We start from the raw sequence: 15,060 nt of genomic DNA, 5'->3' as shown, positions 1-15,060 counted from the left end.
TCGAAGTTAACCAACTCAAAACTCATGGGAATACCGCCTCTCTCTCGGAGGCCATGTCTCTCTCTCTTGGAGACCCATCTCCATATTGAAGATCCATTCCCACAAACCCCAAAGGATGGGTATTATGTCCTCCTTCACTCTCTTATAAAGATATCACTTTTTTGCTTTCTAAGAAAGTCAATTTTCTATTTCTCATAAGATCTTAATCTTTAGAAAAAAATATGGGTATGGTGATTTAGCTATCACCAAACCCAACTATCTCCACCTTGATAGCAAAATCACCATAATTGCCTTGAATAGATTTATTGATATCTTCATACTTGTCTCCATTGTGGAATTTTCACAAACACTTTGCCTTCATATTTCTCTACCTCAAACCATAGATATTCCTTGATTTCTTCTCACTTGCTTCCATTGTGGAATTTTCACAAACACTTTGCCTTCATATCTCTCCACCTCAAACCATGTATCCATCAAACTCCACCATTCATCATTTTCTTAATGCAAGCCTTAGCCCCTGTACACACCTTATACTCTGATACTAATTGTAGGGTTCTCGGGACCCCTTTGCTTGTGGAACCGGGAATCCACAATACCGGGATGCCACCTAAGATCATGTACTCAATTGACCAAATGCAAAGTAGATGCATACAACTATAAATCGAGTGTGAGAAATAAAGCAAACACAAAAAAATACACCACAACAACACAAGATTTATGTGGTTCACCCCATAGGGCTACAAGTAGAAATCCACTATCACAATGAAGATTATAGTTTTGCGTTACAAGAGATTATACCTATCTTTAAACATCGGTAAAAAACCATCACCGATCTTCCTTTCTAAACTCGCTCTCCCGATCGAGCAACATCGCCGAACAACCTCTTTCCCACCGCAATGCCGCTACCGGAAAGATAACCTCGAGAGCAATATAGAGAATTCCTCTTTCTAGAAGTGGAAGTTAACCAACTCAAAACTCATAGGAATACTGCCTCTCTCTCAGAGGCAATGTCTTTCTTTCTTGGAGACCCATCTCCATATTGGAGATTCATTCCCATAACCCCCAAAGGGGTGACCCTCAAAGGATGACTATTATGTCCTCCTTCACTCTCTTATAAAGATCACGTTCTTGCTTCCCGAGAAAGTCAATTTCTATTTCTCATAATACCCTAATCTTTAGAAAAAAATATGGGTATGGTGATTTAGCTATCACCAAACCCAACAGCTTTGAATCCTTGGGTCCCAATAGGGTGTGGAACCCCGCTTTAGAAGGCCATTGTTTGACCAAGAGTTACTACAATTCCTAGCCCTATCATCCTTATTACAAACAACCTTTCGTTTTCCCCTTGAGACATATGAGATTGTCTGGACCCCTGCCCCTTAAGGCGTACTCTCAGTTTCATCCTTCTACTGCATTCTTCAATCACCCTCTACTTTGCCTACCTCACCTCCCTCCATTGTGGCTAAAACTTGGTTCCCTCACCCCACCCCCACAAACCTCCCCTCCATTGTGGCTAAACTTGGTTCCCTCACGCCACCCCCACAAACCCCCCCTCCTTCTCCCCAATTGGATAGCTATCTCTGAAAGAGCCCTAACTGTCGACCGACCAACTCCAAAGAAGGGGACTGCGATTACCTACCATATGCATGATGTGCTCCATGGAGGAAGAGACCAATGCTCATCTTTTCACTTCATGCATTGTGAGACAACTAGTATCCTTTGGGGGCACCTCGTCCAGCTATTTGGCTGGTCGTGGGTGACCCTGCACTCAATCCCACAACTTTTCCGGTGCTTCCTCTCGCCACCGTGGTCGATATCTGGCATCTTACTTTGGCGGGCCGCTGTAGCTGCCATTCTATGGGTGATTTGGTTGGAGAGAAACAACACTATCGTGGAGAGAAGGCTGCCATTGATTCCCTTAAACATAGGGTCAAATCCAAAACAACAAAATTTTCCAGCACTGCTCCCTCTCTGATTTTCACCACAATTGGAATGACTTGCTGAACCTTAGATCTACCCAGATCACTCTGGAGGCCACCTGAAATGGGCCAATCTAAGCTAAACTTTGATGGTTGCTCCTATTCATGTTGTCTGGTGGCACATCTGGAGGAAAGCCAACATTGCAGCCGATGCCCTTGCCAAGGAGTGTGCCACACAGCAGAACTCTCAGGGAACTTTTGGGCACCTTTTTGACCACTAGAGCCCCACCTTTTGTTTGCCTTTTTTGGCTATCTATATAGTGAATGTATAGAATTTTTTGGGCCCCGTAAGGGGTTTTTTTCACAGAGCACCCGGTCTGTGGATTGCTCAATCTCTTTACTCAATTCAACAGTTAACACTTAAAAAATAAAACATGCCACTTAATATGGCCGCATTGGAACTGCCACACAAGAATGTGGCCTCATATACATTGACTCTGAGAGAATCGGTTGATGGCACATGATCACATAGTTTAGGTTTTCCTTTTCTTCATTGTGTCTTTGTTTTTGTGTGTATCTTGATGATTTTAATGCTCTTTTTCTCATTGAAGGTTTTTGTTGAAGGAAGCTATTGTTGCTTTTCCTCTTGGTGATTTGGCCAGACCTAGCCCCCAAAGGCCAAAATGCAGTCTTGTTTGTAGCTTGGTTGAACTAGGCGATGCTATTAAAAGATTCTTTGACTTTATTAGTTATGTATTGATTCCATTATCTCGTGGTCAAAACATGTTTTGGAATAAACATAAGCATAAACTGCAGAATAATAAATGGAAAAGGAACCAAGCCATATCATACCAGTTGAATAGCTTAGTTAGCAAAAAAGTGTTGAACATCTCTACGAGGGGGAGTGGGAATATGAGAATAAATAGTTTCCAGGAGGGATAGCTGAAGAAATGAAAGCTGTGGAACCTTCATTCCGAGATCCTGCAAGAACATGGGGTCATGGTAATTGTGAAGAGTAAATTTATGCTATTTGACATTCAATAATAGAAACAATGTGTTGACTGAGCAGAGTCTTGGGAAAAAGGACCTGATCACCTGAATGTAATTGGTGGACAAGGATATATACAATAAAAATTGAAGAGAAATAATTCAACCTCAACTAAGAAGGAAATTCACTTATGTGACGAGGGAACAAAGCAATGAAGTTGAGGAAGGGAATAGGGAATTTGCCTTGGAAAGGATGTGTTTCTCAATGACCCTGTGAAGAGAAGCGTATCATTTTTAACTGTAGTGAGTCCAGGCCTATAAATTGAGCTCCATAGCATGAAACCCTCAAACAGGCTTCTGCTCTAGGTCTTTATCTCTTGCTAAAATAGTAGGTTCCACAAAACAACAGGTCCCACATAACAAAACAAAAAAATTCTCTAGATCTCTCCGCTTGCAACTTCTTAACTTGGACCGACCTTTTCTCTACTCTTGACCTGGAAAAATTAGACCTAGAATGTCTTGCTGCTATACAGTTCTCTCGCTACTTCAAATCCATCCTCCTCCATACCTCATCTCTTCTTTTAAGAACTCTAATTTTCATCACTCATCTGTTAGCATTCTTAGAAAAGTAGCCCGAAGACTCTCCTTTTTTTATCTAACTTAATATCATTTGGTTGTTTGATAATCTCTTCACAATATTTGGACTTGCCACTACATTACTTTGAAACCCTACCTTGATTAAAAGAAAACGTTATATCTTACTAATTAGGTGTGGGGATGAGTGGAAAACCGCTTTTAAAAGGATGGGTTATTTGAGTGGTTGGTTATTCTGCATTTGGATTGTCGAATACTCTTAATTCCTTTATGAGAATGATGAATCATATGTTTAGATCCTTTATTGGTAAATGTGTTGTCGCATACTTTGATGACATTAATTCATGGCCCCTCATTGAGGCACATAGGAAGCACCTCAGCGATGTTCACAAAACTCAGGCAGGACAAAATATATGCCAATCATAAGAGGTGTATGGCAGAAGGTATGTTATTTATGGTGGTAGATAGATTCTCCAAGATGGCCCATTTTATTGCCCACAGGAAATCTTTGGATGCTTCTAACATTGCAAAAATCAATTTTATGGGGGTTGTCTAATTACATGTCATTCCAAAGTCAATCACTTCAGATATATATGCAAAATTTATCAGTCATTTCTAGAGATCTCTATGGAAATTGATGAGAATTTAGTAGCAGTTATCATCTGATCAAATAGAAGTAATAAACTAGAGCTTGGGAAATTTATTGCATAGGTTGCCAGGAAACAAGCTAGAGTTGTGGGGTTTGGCTTTATCTCAAGCTGAATTTGTATTTAATCGGCCCAGAATCAAACTACTTAGAAAAGCCCATTTGAAGTTGTCTGAACATAACCCAAATAGTGTGTTAGATTTGACTCCCATACGTCGTGCATAGAAATTTAGTGGCAGGGCAGAAAATTTGGCTTGACTAAATCAAAGGCATTCATGAGCAGGTTAAGAAGCATGTTGAAGCTAGTAATGCTAAATACAAGGCTGCCACAGATGAGCATCGTTGCAGGCTAGTGTTTGATGCCAGAGATTGTGTTTGGGTTGTGTCGACCAAAGATAGGTATCCTGCTGGGAAATATAACAAGCCCAGAATCGAAAGATTGGGCCATGCAAAATTTTGAAGATCAATAACAATACCCATCTACCAAGCCATATGAAGACTTTTGATGTTTTCAATGTCGAGCACCTGATTTATTATGCAGGAGAGATTCCTCGAGTAACAAAGAGCTTAACTCGAGAGCGGGTTCTCTCCAACAAGGGGATGATGATGTAGTCGAGATGATCATATTAGATTATTTGAAGCTACCAGATCGGGACCAGCAGAAAAGCGGTAGCAAAAATTATCGTATTCTTTTTTATTCTTTCTTTCTAACAAATCTTTATTTTTGTAATTTATTTTTAAAGATATTAAGTTTAAATCTTTAAATGAGTCCATTTAGGATGAGTCTGTTTGTACGAGTTATTTTAGGAAATTTTCTGAAGGTGATGGATAGATAAGAGGCTTAGGTGGCAGTTACGTTTTTTTAATATAAATTAGCGTGGATACCAGAGTTACTTTTCATAGGTGGGATTTTAAGAGGAAGAATCTTGTAGAAAGAGGAAGGGTAATAAAAAGGGAGGAAGAATCTTGTCGAAAAAGGCATGGTAATAAAAGGGAATGGAAGCAAGGGTTAGGCTCAAACATGTAGCCGATCCTAATTAGATGGAAAAGGCTTTGATGATGATGGATGTTTTTTGTAAAAAGGATGGCTGTGGTTTTTTGGCGAATGAAAATTAACTAACAGAAAGAGAGAGATTGATTGGTTCTTTGGTTGCCTTATCTCTTGGTGGTGATACGTGTGGAGTTTTTTTTTTGTGCCTATATCAAATGAGTAGTCCAATCATCCTCTTTAATCTCTATCTAATCTATAATTACTACTCAAGTACAGAAGTCTTAGCAGCACAACTCTCTTCATTCGAAAATTCTTGTTCGTCTACGTTACCCCCAAAAGCCTAAGTTACATAGCTCAGCCTCTTCCAAATATCTCATTTAATTGTCATAGCAAAGTTTTATCTTCTTCTCTCTGGCTTTTAGTGTTGCCCATGCATAATATGGGCCGTTAAGTAGTTAATTCTGGCCACTCTTCCACTTGACTGGTGTCATAGTTCAAAGATTGGGATATGACTTATTCTTTGGAAAGATAAGTACTTATGAAATTATTTTCAGGAAGAATGGAAAATAATGGACTTTCTTATAATCCAATTTTTATTGAAGTGCCATTATTTTTATATGGGAAACTTTCGTAAATATCCTATGTATTTTGTGGTATTAAAAAGATCCCTCATTTCTCACGATTATACTTGTCTTTCGTGCCTCTTTTCAATTAATTGGGGTTGACAATTATGCCCGTGTTTTTTTTTTTTTTGGCTCTTAGAATACGTGCAGTTTGGACTTTCCAAGTTCCGAACAGGCGTCTATATTTTTTTTAATGCCAAGAAAAATATCGGTTCAAAACTTGAAGCTCGAACTGAAGCTATTCGGAACTTGAAGTTCCAAATCGAGGACATATATTTTAATTGAGTGGCCAGGGACTTCAAGTTCTGAATTATTCTCTTATAAAATAGAAGATTGTCCTCGTTTCAAAACTTCAAGTTTCAGACCGAGGACAGTGAATAAGTGATTTGGAGTTTCAAGTTCTGAGTAACTTAATTCTAAATAAGGTCGATTCAATTCTTGTTCTGAATTGATATATCACTGAGGGAAAAAAAGAGGAAAAAAGACATTGGGTTGAACTTGAAGTTCTAAATCAAGAGTAGATGAAAAAAATAAAATTATCATATAAAAAGGGTACATGGGCATAAAATATGAAATTGAGGGATATTTTTAAGGGGATTGTATACCAATTTTTACAAGGAGGTCGCAATCAATTCTAGCTTGGGGTGCATTAGGAAGTTTAAGAAACTGTTTTTTAATTTCAAGACTAGTAAATGGCATACTTGCAACCACTAAATTTAAAATATGAGGGATGAGAATAAATGTGACATTGTATGAAAAATAAATTGCCTTTTTAAATTTTTTTCTTTTTTAAAATCTTAAAAAAAATATATGGGATGGTATACTATGAGACTGATTTTGTTATAAGTAGGTTATAGTTATTTTTAGCAATTAGATATCAAATTGGATGGTTTAGGATGTGTTACGAAATTGAAATAAAAAAATATATATTCTAAACAACCTCTCCACTAGAAGAGGTTGTTTAAGTTTACCGTTAGAATATATATTTTTTTAATGGATGCAAGTAGGTGTTCCATCTAGAAACAATGAAAACTAACGGTCCAAATGTTTTATTACTAGAATTATTATTTCTAGTTTTTAAAAGTTACTTATTTTTTCATATTCATGATCTCTGTTTTTGAGATTACATGTCCTTAAAAATTAAGTTAAAAAATCCATCTAAAAAATAGATTTATTAATAGGCTTGCATTTCTATATGTGCAGGCTTGGCCGCATAGAAACTGGGTTGTTCTATCAATGAAACTCTTACAATTGCGTAATTCGAAACCTAATGGAGGAGTGATTGTGATTTTTTTGTACTAATCTATTTGTATATGTTTTCAAAATATTAGGTTATTTTTTTAAAATTTTCCTTTTGAAATTAGGAGCCCCTTATGGTGATAATCATTTTTTGTCTTAGTGAATGGCTTGCTTTCTTTCTTTGTTTTTCCCCTTGAAATGAGCATTTCTTTTCCGTAGTTAATTATCATCCAACCAAGTAATAGATGAGGACGTTACTGTGACAACAATTATTTACATGTTATTACCATGACTTTACGTTTACCATTTCCTTTTTGGAATGGATATGGTCCATGAATCTCATCTGAGCGCCTCCCATTTCGTTTTGTTGGTGTCGTTTTAATAGTGGGTGTGGTTTTGTATAGAGCCGAGGCTCTAAACAATCAAAGTAAAGCACACCTTCAAATAATATTAAGAAATGTTGTTTCAATATTAGAACTCTTTGGGATAGCCTTAAAATATATTTTCATTTTTAATTATAAAATTTAAAGCTTCAAAAATAGTGTATATGAAGCAAATCTATGAAAACTTGAAAATCCTGAAAATTGTTTGTCCAAAAATGTGTTACAAGATGTACTATTTTTAAAACTTAAAATCTATTTTTTTTCTCATGTCCATGCGTCTTGATGTCGAGATGATCAATTTGAGGATACTTGAGCATCAAAACAACCTCTTCTAGTGAAATTTTTGCGGTGGGTTCTAATTTGATTGTTTAGAGCCGCGACTCCAAATAAACTTTTTCCTTTAATAATTGGGATTGTGTACAAATAGACCATTTATCTTTGGAAAAAGCTTATATAAGGTGTCCACCTTATGCTGTAGAAGTTAGGTGCTCCTCAAAAACCCCCATTGAAAAAGGTTGTTTTGTCACTAGAAAATTGTTCATTTTGACCGTGATATATATATGGATATGAAAGAAAAAATGAATTATAAGTCCTAAAATTAGTCCATTTTATGATACATTATCTAGACCGTTTATTTTCAAGATTTTGAAGCGGTCATGGATTTGCTAGATTTGCACTGTTTTCAGAGCTTTCAATTTCATTATATGGGTGAAAAATATAATTTTAGGCCATGATAAGAGTTTTGGCATAAAAAATATGTCTTTTTAATGAGGTTTTAAGATGCACTTTATCGTGATTGTTTAAGGTTGATATTTTGTACAAACTTCAACCGTTATGTTTTGTAAATGGAGGTTACAATCATTATTCTCCTTGGGTGGTTGTAAGAGTGGTATTGAATAGATACAAAGTTAAAAAAAAAAAATTTCTCGGACTTCGTGACTCACTTCAAACCATCTAATGAGTGGGAATAGTTGTTACGTCCATGGATAAACGATAAATAGTATTTTTTGTAGACAATCCCTTAATAATTAATTATTTCTTTTGGATACTACAATAAAAAAGGTCAGATAAACCTAAAAAAATAAGGTAGTTAAATGAACTATTCTACTTATAATGTATTTGTTATTTAAACATCTTCAAATATTCAAATTACATTTGTTTTGGGTTTGTCACCACGAATAAGGTATTTTGGTAAGTGATCCACTTAAATCACTTGTTTCTAATTGGAGTGGGAGGGGGTAATTTAGGCCCACTTAAGTCACCAGGCCTAATTATGGAAATGCATTTGCTTGTAAGTAAAAATTATATTTCCCATTTGTAGCTCAAAATAAGTAGCGTTATTCCAGTAATTTGGAACGATTAACTTACGCTGCCAAATTATATTAACTTATTTAGGCTTACAAGTTAATGGGGCCAGCTCAGATAATTTAACCTAGGTGTCCAAGTAAAATAGCATTTTAAACAATAATTTTTTATTTGTAAACTAGTTGATTTCACCAAGTCATTGATTTTTTTTTAGGTTCTTAGACCTTTATTCGCATAAATTTAAGCATCTCGTTCATTTCGTGAGGTAGTTAGACCATTTACTGTACGTCTTTGAGGCAAACTTAGGCGTTATGTCGACCTTTACGAAATACAAAAACAAGAGCTTTGTTTGGTCGACATTCAAAGGTAAAAAAATATGAAAATAAGCGTTATTGTGTCGAGGGCTGGCGATGGGCCCCCCAACCAGGCCAGCTGAGGTCCGATCCAGCTCGGACCTGTCCTGAGAGGCCCTGGCCCAAGCCCGGCACTAGCTCTATCAAGGCCAGTCTGGGGTAGGTCAGGTTGGGCCAAATAAAAAAAATATATAAAAGAAATAAAAAAAATAAAGAGCATTGGGCCTGGCCGAACTGGGCCAGCGCTAGTCTAAGTCTGGCCCAGGCTGCCCTACCATCGGGCAAAATTGCGCAGCCTTGACCTGGCTGTCAGGCCACATTTTGTAGCCCAGGCTCTAATTTTTCAGGGCCGGGCTGAAGGGGCTATCAGGCCGATTGGCACGCCTAGTTTGTGCCATTTCACGAAAATAAGAGCTTATTAGAAAGTGGGGAGAAAAGTTCAAGGAAAACTTAGTGGTTATTTGGATGACGTGATATCTAGCTCTCTCCAAATGTTTGGTCCTAGAGCTTTCTCCAATGGATAAACGAAACGATGATGTGTGACAATGCTATTGGTTGATTTCCCTCTCTTACTAGATAAGCAAAATAAAAATTCGAAAGATCCCAAAATAAAAGGAAACTCGAAAAATTCCCAACATTATCTATCTGCGACAAATCCACATCGATCTCTAAACAAGATAAGAAAAATAGGAAATAAAAATAACCCATAAAACTAAGGTCAAAAAAAAAAAAAAAAAAAAAAAAAATGGAAAGGAAAAATCAATACCTGTGTACTCATGCCATTCTCAAGACATCACACCAAACACAAGCTCACCTCTAATGGCTCCAACTCTCACTTCCCACTCCATCATCAACAACTCCACTGTCTCAAGGCTTCCCCTAAAAAGCACAAGACAATGTTCTTACCCATTCATATCTTCTTCCTCAACTAAAAAACCCAACAATCTCTTTAGAATTGGAAAGCAAGAAGTATCAGCCGAACCCAACAATGAAGCAAAGAAGACTAGCAAATTCACCTTGGATTTTCCTAATATCCCCAATTTACAGTCATTCATAACGCCTCCGAACAAGTCCACAGCTCTCACTTTTGGTGGCCAGAGGCGTAAGGACCCGAACACAGTGTTTGTTGCAGGGGCGACGGGGCAGGTAGGCGTGCGCCTTTCGCAAGCTCTCCTTCGTCGGGGCTTTGCTGTTCGGGCTGGCGTGCCTGATCTTTCCTCTGCCCAAGAGCTTGCGCGCCTTGCTGCTAGTTACAAGGTCAGCATCTGGGTTGTGTGTATTTAAGTTGGGATGCAAGAATCAGACATAAATTCGAAGGTCCTAAAGATAATAATATTTCGTCAATTTCCCTTAAAAAAATTATAGGGTTTTTTAATTTGTTTATGGTGATTTTGGCAATATTCATATGGCTTTAGAGGTCATTATTTTGAATATTGGTGCATATTACGGCCGAATTCAGTAATGGAAATGTTGTTGTTATTAAGGAGTAACGAAGTTGACCTGTTTCAAATTTACCCTATATTTGGTTTTAAAAAAGGATGTTTCCCAAATTTGATGCGCAAACCTGCAAAATTCGAAGGTTTGGGAAGAAGTTCAAGAAGAATACATGGCTTGGGTTGGGAAGATAAAAAGAGTGAGATGTCCGCGTAATGTGCTCTTTATTTATTAATTTTTCCCTTTTTCAAATTATGAATTAGCCACGAAGGTTGTACTTTTCTATATGGACATTTATGATTTTTTTTTTTTTGGACAAATGTAACAGAGTTTTATGAAAGTTTCTTAGCCAACTAATTTTAGAAACCGCCTCTCCGACAAATGTAGGTGCCACATATACTTGGATTGTAAAATTGTATTGGCAGAATGGTCATTTCATCACATGCCCCTTAATAAATTACTTTGTAATGAAAAATGGAAAAAAAAATCCCAACTCATATATTTGTTGAAAGAACTATTAATAACATGCCATTTACACATCTTTGAAATTTGTTTTTTAGGATTTGTTTTTTTTTGTTTTTTGAGAAAGTAAGAAAGAAGAAATTCCTACTGGGACCATCAAAATCTTGCAGCCCTAACATCCTAGCTACTGAGCCAAGAGTGAAACCCTGTCACTCATTATCTAGGTGGAAGATTTTCTACAACTAGAAGACAAAGAAAAAAAAGAACAGGAAAAGAAATGAGTTGCACGTTAGGATCTAACTCACATGCCTCAAAATGTAGATAATCTCACCTGAAGAATCTCGTCGCTTAAATGCTCTGGAGTCCTCATTCCGTGATGCAGAGGCCATTGCAAAGGCTATCGGGAATGCCAGCAAGGCCGTTGTGACCATCGGCCCCTCAGAGAATGGCCCATCTTCTGCAGTTGATTACTCAGATGCTCTACAAATCATGAATGCTGCCCAACTTGCTGGTGTGAAACATGTCGTGGTAATTTGTGACTCGAATCCATTCGTGGCCTCGACCTACAATGTCTTGGATGGGATCTCCACCTTCTTCTCCAACTTCTTTGGAGGAAACCAGTGTCTAACTCTACAAGATTTCTTGTCCAAGGTGAGTTTTTTTTACAAAGATTATATATTAAGGCTATTTTGTTTTGGGTGCAGTTTGTATAGAGTCGAGGCGCTAGACAAAGTAAAGCCCACCTTCAAGTATTATGGAGAAATGTGGTTTCATTACTAGAAATCTTTATGATAGCCTTTAAATATATTTTCATCTTTAATAATAAAATGTAACGCTTCAAAAATAGTATAAGATCGAGCAGATCTGTGAAAACTTGAAAATCTTGACAATTGATGTTCCAAAAATGCGTTACAAGATGCACTATTTCCAAAACTTGAATTTTTTTTTTTTTTTTCTCATGTCCATGCATCTTGATGTCGAGATGATCAATTTGAGGGTACTTAGGCATCAAAACAACCTCTTCTAGTGAAATTTTTGAGGTGGGCTCTGATTTGATTGTTTAGAGTCTCAGCTCTATGTAAACTTTTCCTTCTTTTTTTTTTATATATGTAAGGAGGTCGCAATCACCGTCAACCACTGTATGTGAAATTGGGTGACTAAAGTATGCCATCAACTAGGCTCAAAGTCCCTTTTTCTTTTCCACAATTTGTGACACATCCCAAACTGTCAAGTTTCACATCTAACAATTAGGTAATGATTGTGATCTTCTCATGCAAAAAATGGTCGTATAGTATATTATCCCTATCCCCTTCAATTTTAAAGTAAGATGAGCCATATTTATATATCAACATTGCCCTCTACAAAATAAAAAAACAATGTAAATGGTTTTATGTTTTTCCATTTTTTTCCATTTTATTAATGAATTTTAGCATTATTATGTGCAAGGTGGTGGAGACTGATGTTAGTTACACAGTGGTAAAAGCTGGGCTGACGGAGGACTTTTTGCCGGAAAGTTCATACAATGTGGTGGTGTCCTGTGAAGGAAGCTCGGATGGGAACCCCTACAAAGTAAATGATGCAATTTCAGCATTGCATTGCGTTGTTTAAGGTCATTTTGTTTGCCAAAATATTTCAGTTTCGGGTACATGGTGCCTGAGATGCTTTTTACTAATAATTTTAGGCAGTAAATTTGTTTGATATTCATTTCTACTTTTTTGTGGCGTTTATATTAGGTTTCTAAATACCAAGTTGCCTCCCTCGTGGCCGATGTCTTTGGTAATACGTCCATTGCAGAAAATAAGGTAATCAAGAAATAGTAAATGTGTGTGAAAATTAGACTCTTATACTTTATATTACGGATGGATATGATTTTTACTGATTTGTAGGTGTCTTGAATTAATAGAATCTCTTTGACAATAAATTCTCCATTTGAGTTCTTTTAAAACATTAAAATATTCGAATTCTGTGGCACATAAACCACATTTTCTATACAAGTTTATGGTAAATTAAATTTCTTTTGGATAGGTTTTTCTTATTCATACTTAAGTTTCTTAGATGTCTTAGATATGTGATCCTTGTAAGCTTCTTAGGTTATTAACTTTCTTGAAATTTTTAAGATATTGGAATTCATTTCAGAACGATGAACTGTTAATGCATTTGTGAAGCTGACTATTAGTTTCCTTGGTGAGCAAGTTTTTTCGTTTATTCCTTTATTTCTCTTACATGAGTATTGCTACTATACAGGTTAAGAAAAGTGCAGGAAAGAAAATTTACAGAAAATATTCTTTTAATTTATATCTCAATTACTATTCTACAAATTTGTATAAATTATCAAAGGAAGAGTTTATGGTTTATGGCAATGGAATTGACATTAGTTACACCATTTCCTCTATTTTACTACTTTAATGGTGCAATAATAACTTCTTTTCTATTCACTTCTGATTCACAGGTCATTGAAGTCTCCACTAGTCCCTCAGCACCTTTGCAGCCTATAGACCAACTTCTAAGGTAAGCCAAATTGACAATTACATAAATCAATGGATCATCATCATAAAAGCATTTTTCCAACTATTTGGGGTAGGCTACATGAATCTTGGTCCGTCATTCTGCTCCATTAAGGGCCATACCTTCGGTGAGGCCATAAGTCTCCATATCTTTCTCATTACTACCAACCACATAAATCGATGGATATAATTTCTAAAAAGGTGAGGTTTGCATGAGGTTGCAACCTTATACAAACAAAGTAAGGCGCACCTCTAAATTTTGTCATAAGGTGCAGCTTTGGTGTCGACCCGAGAATTGGTTTTAGTATATAATAATTATATTTTAAACTAAAAAAGGGATTCAAATCAAGTAGATCTATAAACGCATGAAAATCTTGACAATGGACGATGTAGATGATGTGTTGCAAGATGTACTATTTTTGGGATAAGATGGTAACCTAGTCCCGTACAAACAATATAAAACAACATGCTTTTGTCCAGAATCATTGAGTTCTCAAATATGAATTTCTACAAACACACACTTACAGATGGTGAACTTATGGCAGATTCAAAAGTTTCAAGGAAAAAGAGATCCAAAGTATGCTGTGAGCAAATGATCATGGTAACAATGCGGTCATAAGGGTCATAATTGTCCCATCAATAGGTTTTAACATCGATAGGAGTGTGACATGTTATCAATTCAACTGTATGTCCCTCCCTCCATCACCATACAACCAATTGATTGGACAGTCATGATCATTATGACATTACTATTACCATGATCATAGGGATCATGGAATACATTTCCCTGTGCACTGCAAAAAATGTTCCTCTAACAATCACAAACTGCTTCTTAGGCTCCCCTGGCCTAAAAGAGAAATTAAAATAGTGCACTTCAAACACTACTTTTTTCCCTTACAAAAACCATAGAAAGAAAACTATTCAAACACTGATCTTCTCCCCTAAAAAAATCATACAAGTTTTTTCTGTTGTCCTTGTTACACTTCGCAGTGTGATCCCTGTGGATGGAAGAAGGCGAGCTTATGCCGAAGCACAAGAAAAAACAAAATTCGAAGAAGAAGCCATGAAAGCAACCTTGAAAGCGCAAGAAGCAGCTGAATCTGCAAAAAGGTTGGAGCAAGAAATACAGAAGCTTGAAGTAGAGGAAGCAAAAGCAGCCAGGCTTGTGGAAGAGGCCAATGAGAAAGCCCAAGCTGCCGGATCTTCTGTGGAAGGCCTCTTGAATAGGGCAAAGACATTAGGAGGTGACTTCTCATGGGCCAAATTGAGCTCACAGATATCGACCACCATCTCTAAAAACAAGCCTGAACAAGAAGAGCCTAAGGTTCAAATTGCTACACTGAGAGGCCAGGCCAAGGCTCGAGCTCTAACACCTCGGAAGGCCGTTATCAACCAAACAAGGTCCAAAGCAAAGAAAACAGAGCCCAAACCAGAGGTGAGGAAGGTATTTGGGGGATTGTTTAAGCAAGAAACCATTTATGTAGATGATGATTGAGTCTGTCTTTCATTGGCGCCCATTGGATTTTTGGGGCGGTCCTTTTTGTCCCAACTTGACGAGTAAATATGGATGGAGCTTCTCTCTTATATATGGACCAATTTGGACTTTTCATTGCTTGGAAA

The 15,060-nt window shown here is 36.9% G+C and overlaps 1 protein-coding gene across 2 annotated transcripts in view; it reads left to right on the top strand.

The window, feature by feature from the left end:
• The window catches only part of PTAC16 (plastid transcriptionally active 16), a 24,055-nt gene extending 8,995 nt beyond the window's left edge, over positions 1-15,060 (top strand). Inside the window, exons 1-6 of one of the 2 annotated variants that reach the window (XM_006846275.4) lie at positions 9,828-10,297; positions 11,258-11,587; positions 12,383-12,505; positions 12,670-12,738; positions 13,386-13,444; positions 14,431-15,060. In XM_006846275.4, the coding sequence (XP_006846338.1) occupies positions 9,860-10,297; positions 11,258-11,587; positions 12,383-12,505; positions 12,670-12,738; positions 13,386-13,444; positions 14,431-14,935 (1,524 nt within the window). In that variant the 5' untranslated portion in view covers positions 9,828-9,859 and the 3' untranslated portion in view covers positions 14,936-15,060. Of the gene's footprint in view, positions 1-9,827; positions 10,298-11,257; positions 11,588-12,382; positions 12,506-12,669; positions 12,739-13,385; positions 13,445-14,430 lie in introns of those variants that run through there. The other variant, XM_088845646.1, reaches the window with a different exon arrangement.

This window comes from Amborella trichopoda, chromosome 8 (genome assembly GCF_054954075.1).
Source record: "Amborella trichopoda isolate Santa Cruz 75 chromosome 8, AtrichopodaSantaCruz75HAP2 v2.0, whole genome shotgun sequence".
NCBI classification, from domain to species: domain Eukaryota; kingdom Viridiplantae; phylum Streptophyta; class Magnoliopsida; order Amborellales; family Amborellaceae; genus Amborella; species Amborella trichopoda.
This window is presented reverse-complemented; position numbering and strand designations above follow the sequence as displayed.